Source organism: Magallana gigas, chromosome 8, assembly GCF_963853765.1.
Source record: "Magallana gigas chromosome 8, xbMagGiga1.1, whole genome shotgun sequence".
NCBI lineage: Eukaryota > Metazoa > Mollusca > Bivalvia > Ostreida > Ostreidae > Magallana > Magallana gigas.
In genome coordinates, this window is record NC_088860.1 from 30,727,224 (window position 1) to 30,749,172 (window position 21,949).

The 21,949-nt window shown below is 33.6% G+C and overlaps 1 protein-coding gene across 1 annotated transcript; it reads left to right on the forward strand.

The window, feature by feature from the left end:
* Positions 1-64: 64 nt before the first annotated feature.
* Positions 65-5,809, forward strand: LOC105331291 (RNA/RNP complex-1-interacting phosphatase). The gene is made up of 9 exons (XM_011433413.4): positions 65-121; positions 2,187-2,262; positions 3,003-3,034; positions 3,222-3,321; positions 3,441-3,520; positions 4,143-4,189; positions 4,474-4,581; positions 4,721-4,790; positions 4,886-5,809. Exons 1-9 carry the CDS (start codon positions 105-107, stop codon positions 5,655-5,657), a joined length of 1,302 nt encoding a protein of 433 aa, XP_011431715.3. The 5' UTR covers positions 65-104; the 3' UTR covers positions 5,658-5,809.
* The last annotated feature ends 16,140 nt before the right edge of the window (positions 5,810-21,949 follow it).

A 21,949-nucleotide genomic window follows, 5' to 3' on the forward strand; every position in this document is an offset into this window, starting at 1 on the left:
ATATTGTATTCTTAAACATCATCTTTACTTTACGTCCTAATCGAATAAACAACGAACAGGTTAACAAAGTCTGACATACGTTTCCTGTTCTAAAAATAGTCAAAATGCCACCGCCAGACAGGTTAAGCATAATAATGATATTTCTAATTTTTGTTAGATTCAGCTTTTGTTTTTGTCGAAAAATATAACATTTTGTAGATGAATATGACTTGAAAATGAAAGTATTTCGTAAACGATTATGAGTGTGAGCTATTCCATGTAATATAAGGTTTGCCACGTGCTGGGATGTAGAGAACCTGACAGACATATCTCTCATGTATAACGTATATAACTGTCTACTTCTCTATTGAGGTATTGAGTAACGATGTTTAGCTAAGGCTACATTTATTGATAAATGTTTCTTTAACACCCCCCCCCCCCCCCGTTTTGACAAAAATACCTACATGAATCGATTTATTTAAGGAATGATTCAATATTTATTTGTTTTATATGCTATAAAATCATTTTGGGGCAGTTTTTGCTTTTATAAATCGTGCAGCGGTTTATAATAAAGCGTAAACTGTTTCAAACCATTTTATATCGTATAAAACTAATAAATATTGAATTCATTGCGTATAGTTTAATTTTTTTACTCTTCATTGTAGATAAAAACGGTCATTTGACTTTTAAAATGACATAAAATTGTACAAATTTCAAATGTAACGTCAGGCGTATTGATGCATTTTTGACGTTATAGTCTAACTATGACTTAGGCAACAATCGATAAAATAATTTTTTTAGCCAATCAGAAAGCATGTTACAACCAGAATTAATTTTTTTTCAAAACAATCTGAATCTGATCTTAATTTTCTGTGGAAAAATACCCAGGTGTTAATACACCTATTTTCTATAAGGGAATACTGCAAATTACACATTTAAAGTGAATATGGCCTAAAAAACAATCTAATACATACGTTTCCCTGTTTTTAAGATAAAACAACCACATTCAATGAGTTACTTTGAGTTTCCTTAAAGTTTTATCAAGGTTCTGATATTGTGTTATCAGGATAAATCAGATAATGATTATCATTAATAATGAGATAAAAAAAATATACAGATCCCGTAATGTAAAAACACGTACATGTATAGTGTTTATCTAATCTGTGAAAGATTCAAAGAGACGTCTGCAGTCAAAATTTTTTTAGTCTTGTCAAATTTCGCTGAGATTAGCATTTATCAGAGTTCTATCGAGTGCTTTGGGTACATTAGGCCTTCACAGATGACTTCCATTTCTGTCTGTCTGCTGACATCTGCTGCACCATGCCCATAGTTAATTAGTTTTACGACTGGTCTTTCCTCTCTTTCTCCACTGACCTCTGCCATGTCTCGTTTGGCCACCCTGTATTTCTTTTTCGAAGCGGAGTCCATCTTAAGGTTATGCGCTTAAAAGTTCACACTGGATCAAAATGAATATTTATAATAAGTGCTCATCATATAAGTTAAACATAAAAAAAGCTCAGTATGGAAATCATTCTCATGATTCAAAGCAAGTAAGCCCAGGACATTTGCTGTGTTGGTAGATTTTATTGTCCTGTCACACAGTAAACGATGTTAAACCCTGGCCATTTTTACAGAAAATGGTTTCATGAAGATGTCCAATGACATTTCTAAATTATAGCTTGCACATTGTGGTACATTTAGGTCACATTAAATATTTTTTTGCAAAGAATATGGGCAAATTCTTCTTTGCATAACATAGTATCTTGGGTGCACAACTTATTATCTTGTGCACGCTCTTCTGACATTATCATCTGCGCATGACATAACATCTTGTCATTTGCATGTTATGATAATTACATGCATATTTGTGCGCAAAAGATAATATGTCAAGCACAGGAGAATATTCATTGTCCACACAAGATAATTTTATACTACTATTTTTTGGAGAGAAAAAAATTTCTGTGCCCCAAATTTACCTCTGTATGTGCTCAAATGATTAATATAAACTTCTATATTTTGTATAAATGGCTGCATTAACTTTTGGAAAATTTTAGACACATAGATTTGAGGCAATTGAAAGTGAGATGAGTATGTATGGTCCCATGCCTCGATGACATACCAGTAATTATCATCATGAACATCAGTTTGAAATTATGTGTTGCCATTAATTTTGATTTGTAGTACATGTTGTATGTGTCTATTTTCAGATGGGAGAAATATCAAGCTCTCGGAAAAGTGATTCCTGGGACTAGATTGATAACATTTAAAGTGCCGCTAAAAACAGTCAGTGGATTTTTATATGAAAATAATATGAATGTCAATTGCAATGAAATAAAGTTACATTCTGCTTTTATTGATAATCACATTTAATTAATGATATATATTAATGTATGTATAAATATAAAAATTTTCAAAGGATGAAATGTAAAGAACTACCAGTACTTATACTGTCGTGCGATCAGTTCTCGCCGAGTATCATTTCTCGCCAGTATATTGTGACATCATTTTTGTATATAATTTTATGTGTTAATAAAATGACATCACAATGCACTGGCGAGAAATGGTACTTGGTGAGAACAGAGGCGTGTTCAACAGAGCGAGCCCTCGCGATCGCTCGCCAAAATTTGTGTTGCGAGTATAGGAAATTTTGGCGAGCGCTCACGAGCGCTTGCTCTGTTGAACTCGCCTCTGGTCGCACGCCAGTATAGCCTCTGATTTTTTTAATAGTTTTGATTTATATGTAACTTTTCATGAGATTAAATGTATAACTTCAAATTTTGTATCTATTTAATATGACTAAAATTTATGTAAATGTGTATGTAGAACAATATTATGTTTGTTAGGATTATGATTGTTCTGTGGTCATTGGATAATGCTATCAGTATTGTTTCATTATAGATGCTGATCTATATTTTATATACTTATGCTTTATTTCAATATTTCTGTATTTTTATGCTCCCAAATCTGCATTGAACTGGTTGCCATATAATGTTTATTCAATTTGTTTAAATTTGTTTATTTAGGAATTATGCGGAAAACTTCCTGAAGATGAACAGTAAGGGAATTCAATGGAACCATTTTAATTTATTTCATGAATGGATTGTCCTTTATCTAACAAAATTAGTATATTCAAGATGGTTACTTTAATTCTTTTTAAGTTAAATTGTTCACTTTGAATCTTTGATATTTTCCAAAATTGTCTCTTAACTTGCATCTGATTATTTTGTGTTTGTTTTTTTTAGATTTACTCCCAAAAAGTTGGTTGCCATGGTGTCAGAACTAGGCCATCGGCTAGGAATGGTTGTAGACCTTACGTTTACCAAAAAATACTACGCTGCATTTGTAAGTGTATGCCATTGTACAGTTTGAAATCAAACTACTGTGTAATTGTTCAGTGTTTCTTTGTGTAATGAAATCAATCAAGGATAACTAAGAGAAATGTCATGCAATTTTTGTTTTAGGAATTCAAAGGTCAGGGGGTAAGACATGAGAAGATTTTCACGGAGGGTCACAATGTCCCGAATGATGATGTTGTGTACAGGTAACAAGTTAGCATTCTGAAAAAAAATTAATAAGGTCAGACGCGACCCATCTTACTTTGTTTTCTATTTTTTCTATCTCTGCAATGTGAAAATTTCCAATATGTAATACCAAATTATATTTTCATGTTATATTATACATTTCTTTTTGTGTATGTAGTTTTATATGAAAGCATGCACTTTATAATTAAGCATTTAATTACATTTTGATTGCTATAAAAAGAAAACTCTAAAATATTATAACACCAAAAATAGCCTGATAATGCACTCTGAATTTTTGAACAGGTCTAAATGCAAATACTGAAGAAATAATACCGTACATCAAGGGAAATTATCTAAAACTGAGGAATGTATCATTTGTCCTTAAGGCTTCTCAGTATAATGTTAATGTATCATTTGATGTGTTTCAACCCAAATAGACTTCCTTTACATCTGTTTAAATTTGAATGACCAATATACAGTGAATATACCAGAATTAGTTTTCTCAGTGATTAGGAACAATCAAGGATATTATTTAGTAAATTGTATTTTATATTCTTTCTTCAAAGTTGAGTTGAGTTGCAAGTAGATTCAATCTTTGTTGACATTGTCCCTTATGTTTGGATATTTTGGTGTGAATTTCAGGTTTTTTGATACTCTGGAAAGCTTCTTTAAGGAATGCCAAGATGAAAGTGAGTGTTTGTATTTGTTTTGCTAAAGAAAGCAAAAATAAATAGAGTTCTCTGGCTGTGAAATCTTGGACGATACAGACAATCCATAAAAATCAATGTACATGCATGTAAATACATTCAGTGAAGAAGCTGAATTTTCTGTTCCGTCCCTATGCTACTGTATATATGTACCGTACCTGAATTTTCTGTTCCGTCCCGATGCTACTGTATATATGTACCGTACCTGAATTTTCTGTTCCGTCCCTATGCTACTGTATATATGTACCGTACCTGAATTTTTACAGACCAGGTAGTTGGGGTACACTGTACACATGGGGTCAACAGGACCGGCTACGTTGTCTGCCGATACATGATAGAGAGGCTGGGCTTTAACGCAGATAAAGCTATGGCAGGTATGTGGTCTTTGTTTTCTGTACCTCATATGTAATCTAATACGTTAAAAAAAAAATTCCAAAATGATAGATAGCTCTAGCATGTATTATGTATGATATTTAATATTTATCATATATTTTTCATACATTTCTGTTATAGTTTACCATGAAGCAAGAGGCTATCCTATAGAGAGAGAAAACTATATAGAGGATTTGCGACTCAGACATTTGTAAGTAACAACATCATAATGTACCATGTTTGAACAATCAATAGACCTTCTGTACAGTGTTGTTAATTTTATTAAAATCAACTGTTATGTTTCAGAAACCTTGACTACAAGTATGAGGGCAGAGAAAAACTTCCCATGCAGAAGCATCAACAAAACCGAAGACCATACCAAAATCGTGAGCACGAAGAGGAGTGCCATGAGAGATCCAGGTCACATGACATAGAGCACAGAAGAGAGCATCATGGACAGGAATATTGGAACCACAGACATAACAATAGGGACAGAGACTACAGTGCAGGCTTCGATTTACACCGAGATATGCACCACCCGCAATATCCCGCTAAGTCCTACAATAGGCATAGTAATCGGTCCTGGTCTCAGGATCAAAGAGATTACCATCCTCCGAGAGGGAATCAACATTGGAACTCTCAGTCTTGCGATCAACAAAACAGGACGAGAAGTGCAGGAAGATTCCAGAATTTCAGTGACAGTAGGAGATTCAACAATAGAGCCAATTATGACGATGATTGGAGACAGAGTCATATTGAAATTCATGATGATAATCGTGGGCATGACAGTGAACGATGTCTTAATCCCAAAAATCAGCAGCCATGGACAAATTCTCGGAGTACTTTCAGACAAGGTTATAGGAATGGTTACAATGATGAAAGTCGTGAATATTATGAGCGAAATGGTAGAAATCGAGGACAATACCAAGGTGATGGGTCATATAGAAGTCAAAGAAGTGGGCCGTATCAGTCAAGGAATAATAGGCCTTATCATAGACATTCAGAAAACCATTCGCAAAGGAGAAGTAGCGGTGGGCATGATATACCAGTAGGTGAAACAAATAGGGAAAATTCATAGAATTACAGAATTCTTAATCTAGGAAACAGAAAGTCGCGTCTTTCTTTAATATTGATAACTGCAAGGAAAAATCTTTCTGATCAGATTCCATCAAATAGAAGATGGATCAAAATCGGACCTTCACAAAACGATGGAAATTAAGGATGACCTGATCGTGTCTAGTCAGAGAGAATGATAAACACAAGTGATCAAAACACTGGAGGAAGAGAAATTTTAAATCCCGATTAATGAAACCTCGAACACAAATTGCTATGTCTTCTGAATGTAGCTGCAGGTCTGTAGTTCCCGGTCTGAAAAAAATTTGGATGGACGACCTGGGAGATACATTGAATTGGGAAAAAAATCCATTAAAAATGGTGTATTTATTACGCACAAAAGCGTGCGCTAGTTTTGGACTGATTAACCTTTTACGCAAAATCTGTGAAAACAAATAGAACTAATATATTCTTTATGCAATTTACTACTGATATCAAAGGGTGGCTCTGTAGCTCCCATGTCATCCATCTTAATTTTTTCAGACCAGGAGCTACAGACCTGCAGCTATTCTAAATGGAACCACTAAGAGCAGCCTTCATTGTTTATGTTTTATGAAATCTATTTATGTAGTTTTATTGAGCATAATGTACTTAATATTGTTTTTACCCCACAGAGGCATAAAATGTTCTCTTTAGTCCAATAAATCAACGTAAAAAATGCTTATAAAATAATTTGAATGCAGGTAATTTAAAGTTGGTCATATGACATAGGCATTTTTAACTGTTTTACTTTACTTGGTTCAAAGATTATGTCAAAACATGTTTATCATTTTTGTGAGAAAAGGGCATATTTTTAACAGACTTTCTTTTCCAATCCTTAGATTTTTTGGCATTTTCAGCACGTTAAAAAATTGTTAATATTAAGAAATGGAGCTTTTAATTATGATATTACTCGGTACATATGCCAGCACTGTAGGCACTGTTAGATGTTGATTCATTTTATCAGTTAATTTTAATGTTTTTCAGTATTAAACATCAACAGTGTTGTTTCAGCACTTCAATTTTATTAAATTTGTTTAAAGCAATGAAAACAAAGACTTGTTATATATTTGAGGTTTTATTTCAATACAATCAAATCAGGTGAGCAAATCAGTGTCATTAGATCAGATTCAAAATTTTTTGGGGGGAATTTCATAATATTTGTGTAGCTACAAAAATACTTGTGGTTTTAATAGAATTGATTCCAATATCGTCAAGAAAACATTCATCATTAACCAGTATGGCACAATGTTCTTCATAGGAGCGAGTCGGCGAGAACTAGTATATGCACAACCTCGCTGGGCAATTTTCAGTTCTCTAGAAGGATTTGTGGAGAAGGTGTGATCCTGATCTGTCTGCCATGCTTTACATAAAGTCATCTATAATCAAAGTACTGAGGGGAGTTGATTTTATCGATTATTATTTATAATAAAATCAACGATATGTTATTTTGCATGGCAAGTTGTTCAATATATGTATTTGAATTGCGCACATTTTTTAAAATATGAATTCTCGCACAGGAATTGCGTGAAAACCCAAAATGAATCATGTTGTGTAATATTCAAAGAATTATTCCATCAAACTATACGTATCGGTAATCGAAATAGTTATGAGAAATTGTATGGACCCAAGCAAAATTGAACTCTAGTCTCGTTCAACCAGACTCTCAGCTGTCTCCGTTAATCTCCGACAAGCAACAGAGACTCTCTGCTTGTCGGAGATTTACGGAGACAGCCGAGCGTCTGGCTGAACGAGACTATATTGAACTCTAGCGTAGGAATAAATAAAATGTACGCTTTGAAAAATATCTAAATTATCCGTACCATTTAAAATCTGACTTTTTACAAGAATCTATAAATAAGTTTCCTTGAAAAACAATGCTTAATAACTCATTACATCGAATTGATCAATTAGAACTATATGTTGTCAGCGGTGGATTGATTTGTGCTTAGGTCCAAACACTGAATCACTTTCGGTTTGTCCGAGTAACTGCATAGGAGAGTTGATTAAATCAACTCCCAAAAATTGTTTAACACAACTAGTATGTCAATTTTTTCCTTCAGTGTCTGTTGAAGCCAATGTCTACAGTTCCTTTCTAGGGAAACTTAATTTCATCAAACAGACACAATTCCTTTGACAAATTGTGGACAAGTCTCTCTTTGTTATTCTTCCCCAAAAAGCAGGAACATTTTTTTCTGCTTCCCGCAGTTTTTTGGCTAGCCCTGTGTCATACACACATTTTGGGACCCACATGGTATGATCATACAGAGCACAGTCCATGTAGTAGCCCCCCCCCCGTCTGGACAGAGTCATCCACAGCACAAAAAAGACAGGCTTGGCAGGGGCGTAGCTTGAGATAATATTCGAGTGAGGCAAATTTATTGCGGGAGGGGGTCTGGGGGCCGCCTGAGGCCCCCCAGGTCCCCCCCCCCCCAGGGCTCTCCTCTGGTGGGAGGTTCAGGGGGCAAAGCCCCCTACGAAAAATGAATTTAGGAGTTGTAAAATGTGAAAAAACCATTGTCCGCAACGAAGTTTTGTTATTTTACATTTCAGACCAGCATCTATTCACAGTATTGTCGTATACAAATTTTTGAATTATAAGAAATTCAAAAATTGAGAACACGATTGTCGTATACTCAATTTTTTAATTCTTTATAATTCAAAAATGTGTATACGACAGTACGTACTTTCTAACATATTTTAGATGAATGAACATTTTTATTAAAAAAAAAAATTAATCGTTGTTTTACTTCAAAATTTTAATGGGCCGATTCAGCGTTTTTTGGAGCTTGCAAATTTTGTGAGATTGTCAACTGAGATCATTTGCTGCCTGTGAACAAAAAGTAAGGCAAGGCCAACCAGATGGTCCTCGGTCATTGTTGACCTTCCCCAATGTTTCAAGCGTCTCATTGCGGAGAAAGATCTCTCGCAAGGGACTGAACCAACTGGCATGGTGAGTAAAATGCGGAATATGACATGCAAATTGGGATTTGTTAAATTCTAGTGAGACAGTTGCCTCATTGCCACAATGGAAGCTACGTCCCTTCTTGGTCCCCTCTACGGGTATTTGTAAAATATGAGCATTCTTAAGTTTAAGTTTCAACCAAAGAATAACACTGCATTATCTTCAAGTTGTAAACAGAGGCCCATGGGCCATATCACTTACCTGGACAACTGTCGGGGGAAGTAGTAGCCGTTTCGGGTTATTTCTTTGAAATCTTTTTTACTGGCTTTCTAATTGTTAAACCATCGACTCTCATTCAATGTCCACGCTTTTTAATGCACTCCATAATATAGATTTTCAATTTGTACTGCACTCTTTGACAATCAATGATGGATTGTTTTTTATTTTTTTTTTATAAAATGATTAAATCAATAGCCTTTTTTCCTGCGCATGTTCACTGTTTAGTATAGTCAGTTCCCGTTTCTTATGAATATAACGAAGTACATAGAAGCGTTTAATAGGGGTTAACTCCAGAAAAGTTTCTACGTAATCTTTTGACTGACCTTTGTCCAATCAGATCGTAGCTGGGCGGAGTTAAGACATTGCCGCTCGTGACTTGAATGAGAGAGAGAGAGAGAGAGAGAGAGAGAGAGAGAGAGAGAGAGAATTGAGTAAATTAAAAGTGGTGCCAATGAAGAAATAATCATTAGTTATAAACTTGCAAACAAATTAATTAAGGTCTGTATATAAAAATTACATGTATATCCTATATTGGTATAACTTTAAAGCGTTTTAAAGAACGATTATGAAAATTTCTTTGGCCGCGCGCCGTCGACAACATGTACATGTATTACAAAATTTCCTAGCATGGAGTCCGAGAATACGGGCATTATATATTTTGAAATGCGAACGAATGATCACTTATGAATTTAGATGTAGTGAAAAGGAAAGGCAACGCAGGCGGATGCTTAGTGGAAAAATAAAACAATGGCGGACAAATTCGTCCTAAGGTAAAGAATGTTTCACACTGAGTACAAAGTAAATTTACAACCTATGTTTAATTCCAGGAAGATTCGGCAAGCTTTGATTAGAATACTAACGGTAACACTTGTAATAAAAACAGTTTCTTAAATATTCGTACAGTCTTCGATGTTTGAGATATAGACATCGTTGTTCCATGGTTAAAGAATTTAAAAACACTTCAAAGTTTCATAAATTTATAAGATATACTAGACCTTGATTTGTCACTTTATAACTATTGTTGATAGATAGTTCGCTCATCTGCGTCATCTATAACTTACTCCATTAACCAGTTAACTCTCTCTCTCTCTCTCTCTCTCTCTCTCTCTCTCTCTCTCTCTCTCTCAAATTAAGTGTCTCAACTCTGCCTTCTACGATCTGATTGGACAAAGGTCAGTCAAAACATTACGTAACAACTTTTCTGGAGGAAAACGCTTCTACAATGAAGCGCATTGAAGTGGTAAAAATGTTCGTTTGAATGGAATATTCTAAACTTTGAATCGAACGTCAATTGTATGTATTATCGTTTTACTAATAGCGTGCCAGTTTGCTTGTCGGGCCGTGCTAAAATCTTGTATGCCGATTATTATATTCCTCACCGATTGGTTGTTCGATTTTATTGATGTGAATGCTAATTTGCATATTAAAAACAGAACCCAGAAACGCACTGACGAATGACATTGCATGATGTTTTGGTGGTGAATATCTTTCATGCAAGAACGCTTCCGCTCCCAGTATAAATAGGTTTACTGGGGAGTATTCGATTAATGCGACGTACATTAAACAAGCAGAAACGGTGGAGGACGTTTATTTCAGTTGAATACATTGTCCATCTTCCCCTTTCTAGCGTTTTGTTACCGATATGAAAATTGATGAAACAGTATGTAACTGTTAGTACCATATGCAGAAGACCCCGTCAAGGAGGTCCGAGTAAAATGGTGTAGGCATACTACTATAAATCACTTATTTCTAGGCATATATATATATTTAATACATTTAACAAACAACAAGCTTTGGACTGTCCACGTGTTGATATTCACTACCCAAAAAATCATGTAATGTCATTGGTCAGTGCGTTTCTGGGTTCTTTGCTTGATATGCAAATTAGTATTTACTTCAACGAAATCAAACAACCAATCGATGAGTAATATGATAATCAGCGTACAAAATTTTAGCACGGCCCGACAAGCAAACTGGCACGCTGTTAGTAAAACGATAGTACTTCCCTGTATCGATGAAAGGAGACCTCTTAAGGTGGGTCGCGGGTTTACCCCATAAAAAATCTCACGAGAAAACATACCCTGAAAATTTGTCAAATCGTTCTGTAGGATTTACAGTTCATTATGTAAAATATTTATCAAATGTGTATACGCTGTTTTTATGCAGTACCGCCTTGAACATGGTTGTTGATGGTGCTGTTTTGACGCTTTTCTAATAAATACATAAGAAAATGAGCATTTTTGGAGATGGAGTTATTTTGAAAAATTGCAAGTAACTTTCCAAATTCATCAGCTGTTTCTGTGCGTAAAGAAAAAGTGATTTAAAATAAATTTATGTAAAAAAAATGATATGTGTTCTCGCTAGATTTTTTGCTATTTTATCTTTATTTTTGATAATTTTACCGAAATTTGCCGTATTTTCGTACTTGACTTCGTGAGTACGACGTTATTTATTTTTAACCCGTTCCGCTTATTTAGTGATAAAATCACTTAAAAATCAAATTTAGACTTCTTAAGTTTCAACAAGAAGTTTACATTTCTGGAAAAACAATTTTAGGAAGTTTGAGGCCTCCCGTGTACCCCCGGTTAGCATTGGCCTGTAAAAACAATTCTTAATTTTGCTTTTGTATTATAAAGACTTTCTTTTTAAAAAATTAAAAAGATTTGTTTAGTTGCTTTTAAGAATATTAAATTAAAAAGCCCATTTTTGCCCTCTTATTCTAAATCAGAGAATGCAGAGCATAGTATTCTTTTTATATCTAAAATTTAGATGAAAGGGTCGTACCAAATTTTTAAGTAGGTTCCGAATTTCCACATTCTCTTTGTCAAATGAAATGTTAAATGTTAATGTAAATTTATGCGAATAGTCTCAAATCTAGAAAACGGGTGATATATTTAAGATATGAAATTTTATTTTGGTTATCAAAATCTACACAACTACATGTAATTTTTCTACGTATGCTCGCCTTTTGTATCCAGCAGCTCTATAGGGCCACTGTTACACCTTTATAAGGACCCCAATACTATAAATATCGATGATAATGGTCCTCTCTGTATGAATCCCTCTCTACAAATAGCTACGTCATCATCAAGACACGGTCCTTTAATTGCCCTAAATAACTTTCTTTTTTCATTAATATCGACCACAATACCGACTCTGTTTGTTGAAATAGCGTAACTCATCCTTTAACCTCTCCTATCTTTGTATTGAACTATAATGAAGCACATTGAAGCGTCAAAAGTTTTCGCTTGAATAGAGTGTTCTAAACTTTGTATCTCCATGTTCGGAAATAGCACCTCTATCGGAAAAATCGGGATGCAGCTTGTGTCCACGTTTTACAGGGTCCAAGGGCACATTAAGATTTTCTGGCATATAAATACAGAAATAAAATGTTGAAATACGGCACCTTTTTTCTCCGCACGCACCGTACCATTTTTAGGTCGATTTTAATACCTGAAAAATGAAGAACAGCTTTCTTTTAAAAAATGGGGAGGGGGTGATAAACTTTGAGTTTTTCTGATTCTCGGTTAATTGCTTTCGCAATTTATGTAGCCTCGGTAAATGCTTTTCCTTATGGAATCCGGATAGGGCCATGTAGTTCGCTATCGCATCATCGCACCTTCGCCGTTTGAGTAGATGGTGCGATAGTACGATGACGATGATGCGATAGCGCGATGACGATGATGCAATGGCACGACAATGCGATGACGATGGTGCAATGGCACGATAAAGCGATAGCGCAATGAGGCGATGATACGATAGCGATAACGCGATGGTGCGATAGCGATGACACGATGGTGCGATAGCGATGATGCGATGTTCTATCGCGTTATTATTAGTTCATTATCGCGTCATCGTCATCGTATTATCGTAGCATCGCTCTATCGACTTTCCATAAAAAGGATTGCATTCCCAGCAGCCATTGCACAACATGGCGTTTGATGACGAAGAGATGCTAGAAAATATTATCAATGGGTAGGACTTAAGATGAAATAAATTTATTACGGACGAATTCAAGTAACATGCAGATGTTTGTATTTGTTGATGTATAAATATAAATCCTGCAAATATATCATCAGAAAAATAATTAATAAGTAATTAACTTGTACATAATTCCCATCTAAATCTAAATAAAAGTATAATACTTTTGCAATATTATAATTCATATTATGTTCACAAGTCATTAAATATTTAAAGGGAGGTAACTCTTACAATTACAATGAATATAGAGTACGCACTTTTCCCTTGATAGTCATACCAAAAAGTACTGGTTAAAAATATTAAAGACACACTCTTTATCAATTTATCAAATCTAACAGCTCACTAGTGTACTGAAATTAAATCTTATTTCGCTCAATATATAAAGCATATGTTTTTGTTAATTAATTTGAATGAGAATAATCACCCCCCGTTTGAATCCATGCCGTTATCTTGTGGTTTTCATTAATTGCATTGTTTTCTTTGTTTATTTACCTATGATTTAAATATTTATATCGTTAGCAAAAGGGTAAAGCTAATTTGTAATACCTAATTATTATTAGAGAGTCAAGTTTATCAACCTCTCATATAAAATCCATTCATATATTCAGTGCCTGCCGCGTTTTCTCCCTTCAATGGCGCATGCGCAAAAAGTCGATGGCGCGATGGTGCGATGACACGATGATGATGACGCGATAAAGAACCAACGATGCACCATCGCTTAATCGTCATCGCACTATCGCACCATCTCACTATCGACTCAAACGTCGATGGTGCGATGATGCGATAGTGAACTACATAGCCCTATCCGGATTCCATATTTTCTTGTTTTCGTATTTGTCAAGATCTCCACACATCTTTGGACCTTCACAGGGACCACCCAGTCGCAGTGCCGTTCCCAGCTAGTGTTGTTTTAAAGAGGAGCGGTTCCGAAGGCATTGTTACGAAAACTGTCTTGATCGTTTTAAAAGAAACGGGCGTGTCTTATGGAACAATTGACGTTCGGTACAAAGTTGAGAATATTACATTCAGACGAACAACTTTCACCACTTCAATACGCTTCATTGTAACAGCGTCTGAACATTATTTGTCAAATTGGACTTAATTTTTTCATTGATAACTTTGTTTTGCATTCATCTTGTTTCATATCAAGCGCTCACTAGGGCATAACTCTACGTTTTGATAAAAATTCTTTAGTTCCCCAGCTGTTGGCAAAATCGTAGCCGTTAAGGGTTACTTTTACTTCTTTGAAATCTTTTTTTACAGGCTTTCTAATTGTCAGACCCCAACCAACGGCTCTCATTCAGACAATGTCCACGCTTAGATCTGTATGGAGGGTAATCATGTTAAAAACATTCAGACATGTAAACTTGCAATGCCGAATATGCAATCCTGTTGTTGTGTGCGTCTGAGTATGAATGAGTGTAATTCAACAATATAGAATTCTTCCTACATACTAGTATGCAAATTTGTCAGCGCTTGTGGCATGTCTTTGCCTTATAAGGTCATGTCAAAATTCGACAAACTTGTAGACTTTACATTTGACGATTTTTAGCACGTTAGAGGTGCTATTTCCGAACACGGCGATACAAATGCAGAAACTACGAATTGAAAATGTGCAAAATTGAAGGTTAAAATAACTTACAAGAACAATCAAGCTACAAAGTTATGCATGCATCATACGTCGGAACCGGGCAAAATCCTAATTAAAACCTTGTTTACACCCGACTATAAGTTACACTATCACATTCATACTCAGCTCGGAACATCACCAATGCTGCATACTGAGTATTCGGATTGTCTGGACTTTTGAACACGATTACCTTACATACACTCTATGCTATAATTTTCCATTTGTACAGCACTGTTTGACAATCAATGATGTAAATGATTAAACATATAGTCTTTTTTTCCAGCGCACGCTCACTATTTCGTATAGTCAACTTTCATTTCTATAATTAACGATGATATGAGAACTTTTACAGATGTAACTTTTTTTCTACGCATGCTCGCTATTCACATTCAGCAACCTCTCTAGGACCCCTGTTACACCTTTATACGGACCCCAATGCTATAAATATCGATGATAAATGTCCTCTTTATGAATCCCTATAGTCAGCATCTCTATAGAGCCCCTGCTACACCTATATACGGGCCCCATTAGCTACGTCATTACCTAGACAACTCTATAAAGATATCATGCAGCAAATATTAAAATTTAAGTTACATTTCTAAAGATACGGATTTCCCGCATGTATAAAAAGGTTGGTGGAATATTATTTTCAGAGAAGTTTTTTTTACTCAAAATCTTTAACATTCATAAATCAAACGAGCTGGTGCAGTCGTATGGAAGATCATGATATACTTTTACAAAAAATAATATATGCAGGATGATAATTTATCAATATTCACTTTTTGAATTGGGCATTTTTAAAGTATTTTACTTATGAAGTTAAGGAATGATATTTGCGGAACTGTCATGCTTTGATATTTGCGGAATAGTGAAAATATTTATGGAATAGCACCACATTTTTGCGGAAACGTCACACACTAAAACGTATGTATGATTTTATCCAACGACCTTAATCACATCCTCATTTCTATTTTAAAAAGGTTTAATTTTTTCCAGAATTCAACACTTTTAAAAAAAAATTTAAAAAGAAAAGAAAATTGACTTTAAATTGCATTGCTTACATTTTTCAAATCAAGCTTTATTTCGACTCTAGAACAATCCGTCTTAATTAAAAACATTTGTATGTACATATACATGTATATTGAATCATGTGCTAGGTTCTATCGGGGAGAGACAATGTTTAGCGCGCAAATAAAATAAAAAAAGAAGTGAGTATTTTAGGTAACTCGATCTTCTATATCTGTTTCCACAACAGAGTTTTTCTATAAAATTCTATGCATTGTTCATAAACGTGGTCTATTAGAATAGGTGAAGGTTTAATTTTAGGTACAGCACCGTCTAATATTTTAATTTCCAAAAGAAAATAGTTAATTAGATTAAAAAATATTTAAATAAATAAATGCATGATAAAAAAAAAGACGTACATGAGGACAAAAAACAAAAATATGATGTTTCTTTGTTGAGGAATGAGTAACAATGTGATGCCGCTGACTAAAGTGTTCTGAACATGCACGATTTCTCTTTTTATGATTACATGTATTATTACCCCCCCCCCCCCCCCCCAAAAAAAAACAAAACAAAAAACCAACACATTTTTTATTGAATTAATTTACGACCTAAGGTTTCTCTACCCTTGATGTTTTTATGATTTGATCCATGTACTTTTTGTTTAAATTTGAAGATTAATATGTAAACATTCAAATTGAACTTATTGGTATGTTGCAAATACTTTGTCCATGATGTAGGAGCTAACACAGGTACATTATCAGGGCAATTATAGCGACGACTGCTTTCCAATCAAACATCACATTTTTAAACCGATTTCTATATAATAAAGCATTTTTTTTAGGAAATCAATCGCAATCCTTTTATTTTATGTAATTTAACATGTTTAGGCCGTTTAAATTTGCCAGTATGAAAGCTATCACATTTACAGTGCATTTTGATACAATTTTTTAACAATGAATAAGTACAGTTTAGCAACATACAACGTCTATAACATTTAGAAATAATGGTTCAAAGTCACTGAAAATTAGTGCATTTGTAATTCATTGTATATCCTATCGAACTCTGCAAGGAAATGTTAACCTTCCCGGTAAAAAATTATGAATTGTAGTCTCTGTCAAGTTTGTTACGTACGGTTTTATCAGATTTTCATTGAATTCAGCGATTACAACTCAAATTACTATCTATAAATTGTTAAATATTAATGCCTTCACACTTTACATAGCTTTAATACAAGTATAAATCAAGAAATATTGAACATACAAAATAGAGTATAAATATTTATTTAAGCCATATCTCATCAATAATTTTGCGCAAATTTTTGTAAGTAAGTACGCTTTATGGACCTGATGTATCAAAATAGAATACAAAAAATGCAATGCTAGTACGTGTTTGGTAAGTTTTTTACTATTTTATGGACTCAAACTTAAATTCATGGTGTTTATTCTAAAGATTGACATCTTAAAAAAAAGATTTGGTAAAATAAATTATATGTTGACGGATTACTTTTCACGCTATAAGCTCTAAACAAAGTAGACCCTGACGAAAAAATCCGTAAAAAGCACATTTTGCTACAGTTTTCTGCCTAAATCTGTCAACAATGTTAGATATCATTTAAACATTAATTAATTGACGATTGATTAAATTCGAAATAGCTTCTGTCTATAAATTTAAACCGGTTTTAGTAAAAGAAAAAGAAAAATTCGGGGGAGGGGGGTCAAAACAAAGAAGATATAAGCATACCTGAGATCCTGGTTAATCAGAAACTTCGTTTTTCATTTTACTTTAACAGAATCGAGTTTCTCAACATTAATCATTTCTATCTCTCATAGAATACATATATTACTGTTCTAATTGCTTATTATTGCCATTGTTTACAACAGCGATGTAGAGCAAAATCAATACCGGGTATCAAAAACGATTTGTAAAAGTCGAACCAATATTGTAAAATCCGTATTATGACGTAGTGCGATACTCGGACTACTTTAAAACAATGAGTATTTGCACTGAAAACAGTATACAACAGAATCTTAAAGTTAAGATATACATGTTTATTGATCTCATTAATTAGATCTATTGATTCACATGTGCACATTATAATATCATTAGTCAAATAAATGTACAAATACACTACACTGTCATGTTGTCAATTTTGAATTTACCGGGTGGCAGTAAATATAAAATTTACAACACGACAACAAGTTGTTCAAACGTGTGTGTGTGTGTGTGGGGGGGGGGGGGGCTCGCTTGCATGACCATGATGATCGAGGTACACTTATTTTTGAAGACACAGCAAAGATATTTTGACAAACATTGAATAAGTGCCAACAAACATGATCAAATAAGAGAAATAAGAAGTGGATCTTGAATAATGAGAATAATTATATGTTGGAGCCTTGTAATTAAACATGGAATGGGACTAAGGAAATAGAAAAAGCAAACATGAACAAATAAGAGAAATAAGGATTGGGTCTTGAATAATGAGAATAATTATATGTTTGAGCCTTTTGATTAAACATAGAATGGCACTAAGGAAACAGAATAGCTCATCTATGCAAATAATACATAGAAGTATTCAAGTGTCAGCAATCATTGCACATTTACCTGACTATACAAACTAAACTATAACCATCGCAACAAAAATGCTAAAACTGAGTAATAGAAGACCTATTGACACTTGGTCTGTATATGATAATAATAGTTTAAATGAAAAACACATATTTTTGAGAAAATAACTTTTGAGCACACAACTTTCAATTCATGTGGCAAGGTTGGTACATTGAAGCTATACCCATTGCGCTGCAGAGATAGGCAACAAATATCGTTGACATGAGAAGTTTCACAATGGATTGAAATCATGTTGTGAAGTATTGTCCTAAAAAGTAATGATCACCATGGTATTCGTTTTTGTCCTCAATGTCGCTACCCTCATATCTCGCATGAATCACCAAAGAAAGAATTTTATTGATTAATTTAATCATTGTGGTGTAAAAATTGCGTTTAATTTATTAAACGTCAATCGATCAATGGCACACTTGGCATACAAAAGACTTTTACAAGTGTGCACACAAAGACTCGGTTGTCGGACAGCTCGGGCAGCATTTTGTATTTATTCCCGATGACAAAAATGAATAAAGTTTGTAATCTTAGTTATATTCCTTTGTATTGCAAAGATTTTCAGCACAAATCTTCAAAATAAGTCTGCAGCTGCGCAGTTCTACGTGATTAAAAAGGCATTGTTCTGCTCGTGTGTGCGTTTGGCTTTGCGTTGAGCTTAAGCTCAAGTGAGCAATCATGATCACATTTTGTCTGTCGTTCGTCTGTCTGTCCATCTGTAAACTTTTCACATTTTGACTTCTTCTCTATAGGAGAACATGTCTAATTTCAACCAAACTTGGTACAAAACCTTATTGGGTGAAGAGGATTCAAGTTTTTTAAAAGGAATGCCCATGTCGCTTTTAAGGGAAGATAATTAAAAATTAATGAAAGAAAGAAGACGGGGGGGGGGGGATAAATGCTCATTGGTTTAATCGTAAAATACAATTTAAATTGAAATTTTCCCAATTAAATCTATTATTTAAATGTAAATGTAATACTAGTAATACAAGTTTGCAAAAGCATAATTTTTTAACGATATTCAATTTTGAAAACATGCACATATAATATCAATAAGAAAAAAAAATGCCTTCACTTTTAAATGTATCGAAACCCCAACGTAAAAATCTTAGTTACATGTATATAAGGTTACCGACTGTTTGGTGTTCAAATCACTAAGTCATTTCCGTCATAAAAAGTTCGTTTATTAAAATGATAAAGGCAACTTTGGCGAGGAATTAACGGACTTGTATTATTTTTGTAAAACCCTCAATTTTTGGGATACAAAATGGTTAACTGATTTACTGATAATGATAATAGATCTTATTAAGACTATGACAAAAATATGAAGCACAGACCTTCTCTACAAAAGAAATTGCATAGAAGTTATAAAATTGACACTATTTGTAGGTTTTGGAAGACATACCTTGTGAAAATCAACACATTCCAAGTATTTGACATATATAAGGGTTGCAAATATATATATATATATATATATATATATATATATATATATATATATATATATATATATATATATATATATATATATATGAAAGAGAACAATAATTTATTGAATATATACATTAATTGTTTTGAATTAATTTTAAAAACAATTATCAGATTTGTTGATATTTTAATTCGACAATACCTATTCTGTATTCATATATGCATTTTAAAGGCCTTATCAATCCATCTTCTTTGCTACAAGGGGAGGGGGGGGGTTATAGAAATATATATAAATAATCTTTAAACATAGGTAATCACTGATTACAAAGCTCACCGAGACGAGGCATCACTTTTATGAAGCATCACCTTTTTGAGACCACCTTTATCATATTATATGAAAATCATGGTTAATGATCTTGGATATACATGGATACTGTTTTGACACAATATTGTAATACTATATCTTATGTTGAAAAATGACTATCATATAATACAATAAATTACTGTAATAAATGATTATACAATATGTAACATTGTATCGTGTTATACATTATTGTATTTGATCACTTTATACAATATCATTAAATATATGATATGATATAGGATTATATAATACAATACCATATCATAAAAACATCATAATATTGTAACATATGATATTATATTGTATAATATAGTATGCTATTGTAATGTGTGATATTGTGTCATATTTGATAATAATATGATTTTGTATCATATGATACAATATAATTTGAAACAAGTTGTAACATATCATATATTACAAAATCATATAATACAATTTAATGTTATATCATATTATATAATATCGTATCATATGCTACATTATTTATTAAACAATATCGTATCATATGATATGATATTATTTAATGCAATAACATATGAAACAATAACATTTGATAAAATAGTATATATAATATATTGTTATACTTTCATGTTAAATACTGAAATCTGATTGGTTAAGACGAGGTTAATAATATTTACTATTACCCTCAGCGTTAGCAACGCACTTGGCAACGGGTAACATTAAAAAATGTTACATGCGCGAAAATTATGCGCGTACGGTTCGCTGTAGAATTCACGTTATTCCTATATAAAAGCAGTAAAATTTTCTTAAAAATTTCAAAAAAGACATTCAGTATAACAAAATAAATAGTGCCTGTTTGGGAGGATAACAGTTGAAATTGACACCCCTCGAAAACCATTGTCAACCTCCGCTTCGCGTCGGTTGACAATGGTTTTCTCGGGGTGTCAATTTCAACTGTTACCCTCCCAAACAGGCACTATTTATATAATATCATATTATGCAATATTGTATCATACTATACAATACTATACATAACAGTATCGTATCATAATGTATAAAAAATTGATACAATATCCTATCGCATCATATAACTTTTTACAATATAACATATGATATTTTATTGTATCATATAAAACAATAGTGTAACATAACATACAATACTATATCATAAGAATAATGCTATATTATTTTACAACAAATACGTACATCTAACAAGCAGGTTTGAGTGAGGAAGGAGATTTTTTTAGCATCCTTGATAATGGAGATCATGCTCTGCATCTGAAGCTACCTATGAGATTTATTTATATTATAGTTAAGTCAACTATGCATGCTATTATCTATAAAACTTGTGACTGTTCCAAAAAAACTAAACCTCATACAGCATCCAAAACATATTGCTCAGATTCAGTACTCAAGCCTGTCAAGTGCATCAGCATCATAAGACGCACAATCCATGCAAGTTTGGTGAAGTTAGGACCAGTAATAACTAAGATATAATCATCAGAGAGCACCTCTTCAAAAACTTTTACCAGCACTTAAAACCTTAAACTCCTCCAGCATCCGTAACCTATGGCCCAGATTCAGCATTCAAGCCTGTCAGGTGAATCAGTATCATAAGACGCACCATCCATGCAAGTTTGGTGAAGTTAGGACAAGTTAGTACTAAGAAATATGTTTTAGCATCCTTGATAATGGAGATCAGGCTTTGCATCTAAAGATGAGATTCATTCATATTACAGTTAAATCAAGTATACAAGTTTGAAATAGTACTATTATCTATTAAACATGTGACTTGTTCCAAAAAACCAAACCTCATCCAACATCAGAAACCTATGGCTCAGATTCAGCATTGCATCAGTATCATAAGACACATCATCCATGCAAGTTATATGAAGTAAGGACCAGTAATAACTAAGATTTAATCATCAGAAGGCACCTGCTCCAAAAACGTTATCCAGCTCTTAAAACCTTAACCTCCTCCAGCATCCGAAACCCATGGCTCAGATTCAGCATCCATGCCTGTCAGGTGCATTAGTATCATAAGACGCACCATCCATGCAGGTCTGGTGCAGTTCGGACTAGTAGTAATTAAGATATAATCTTCAAAGG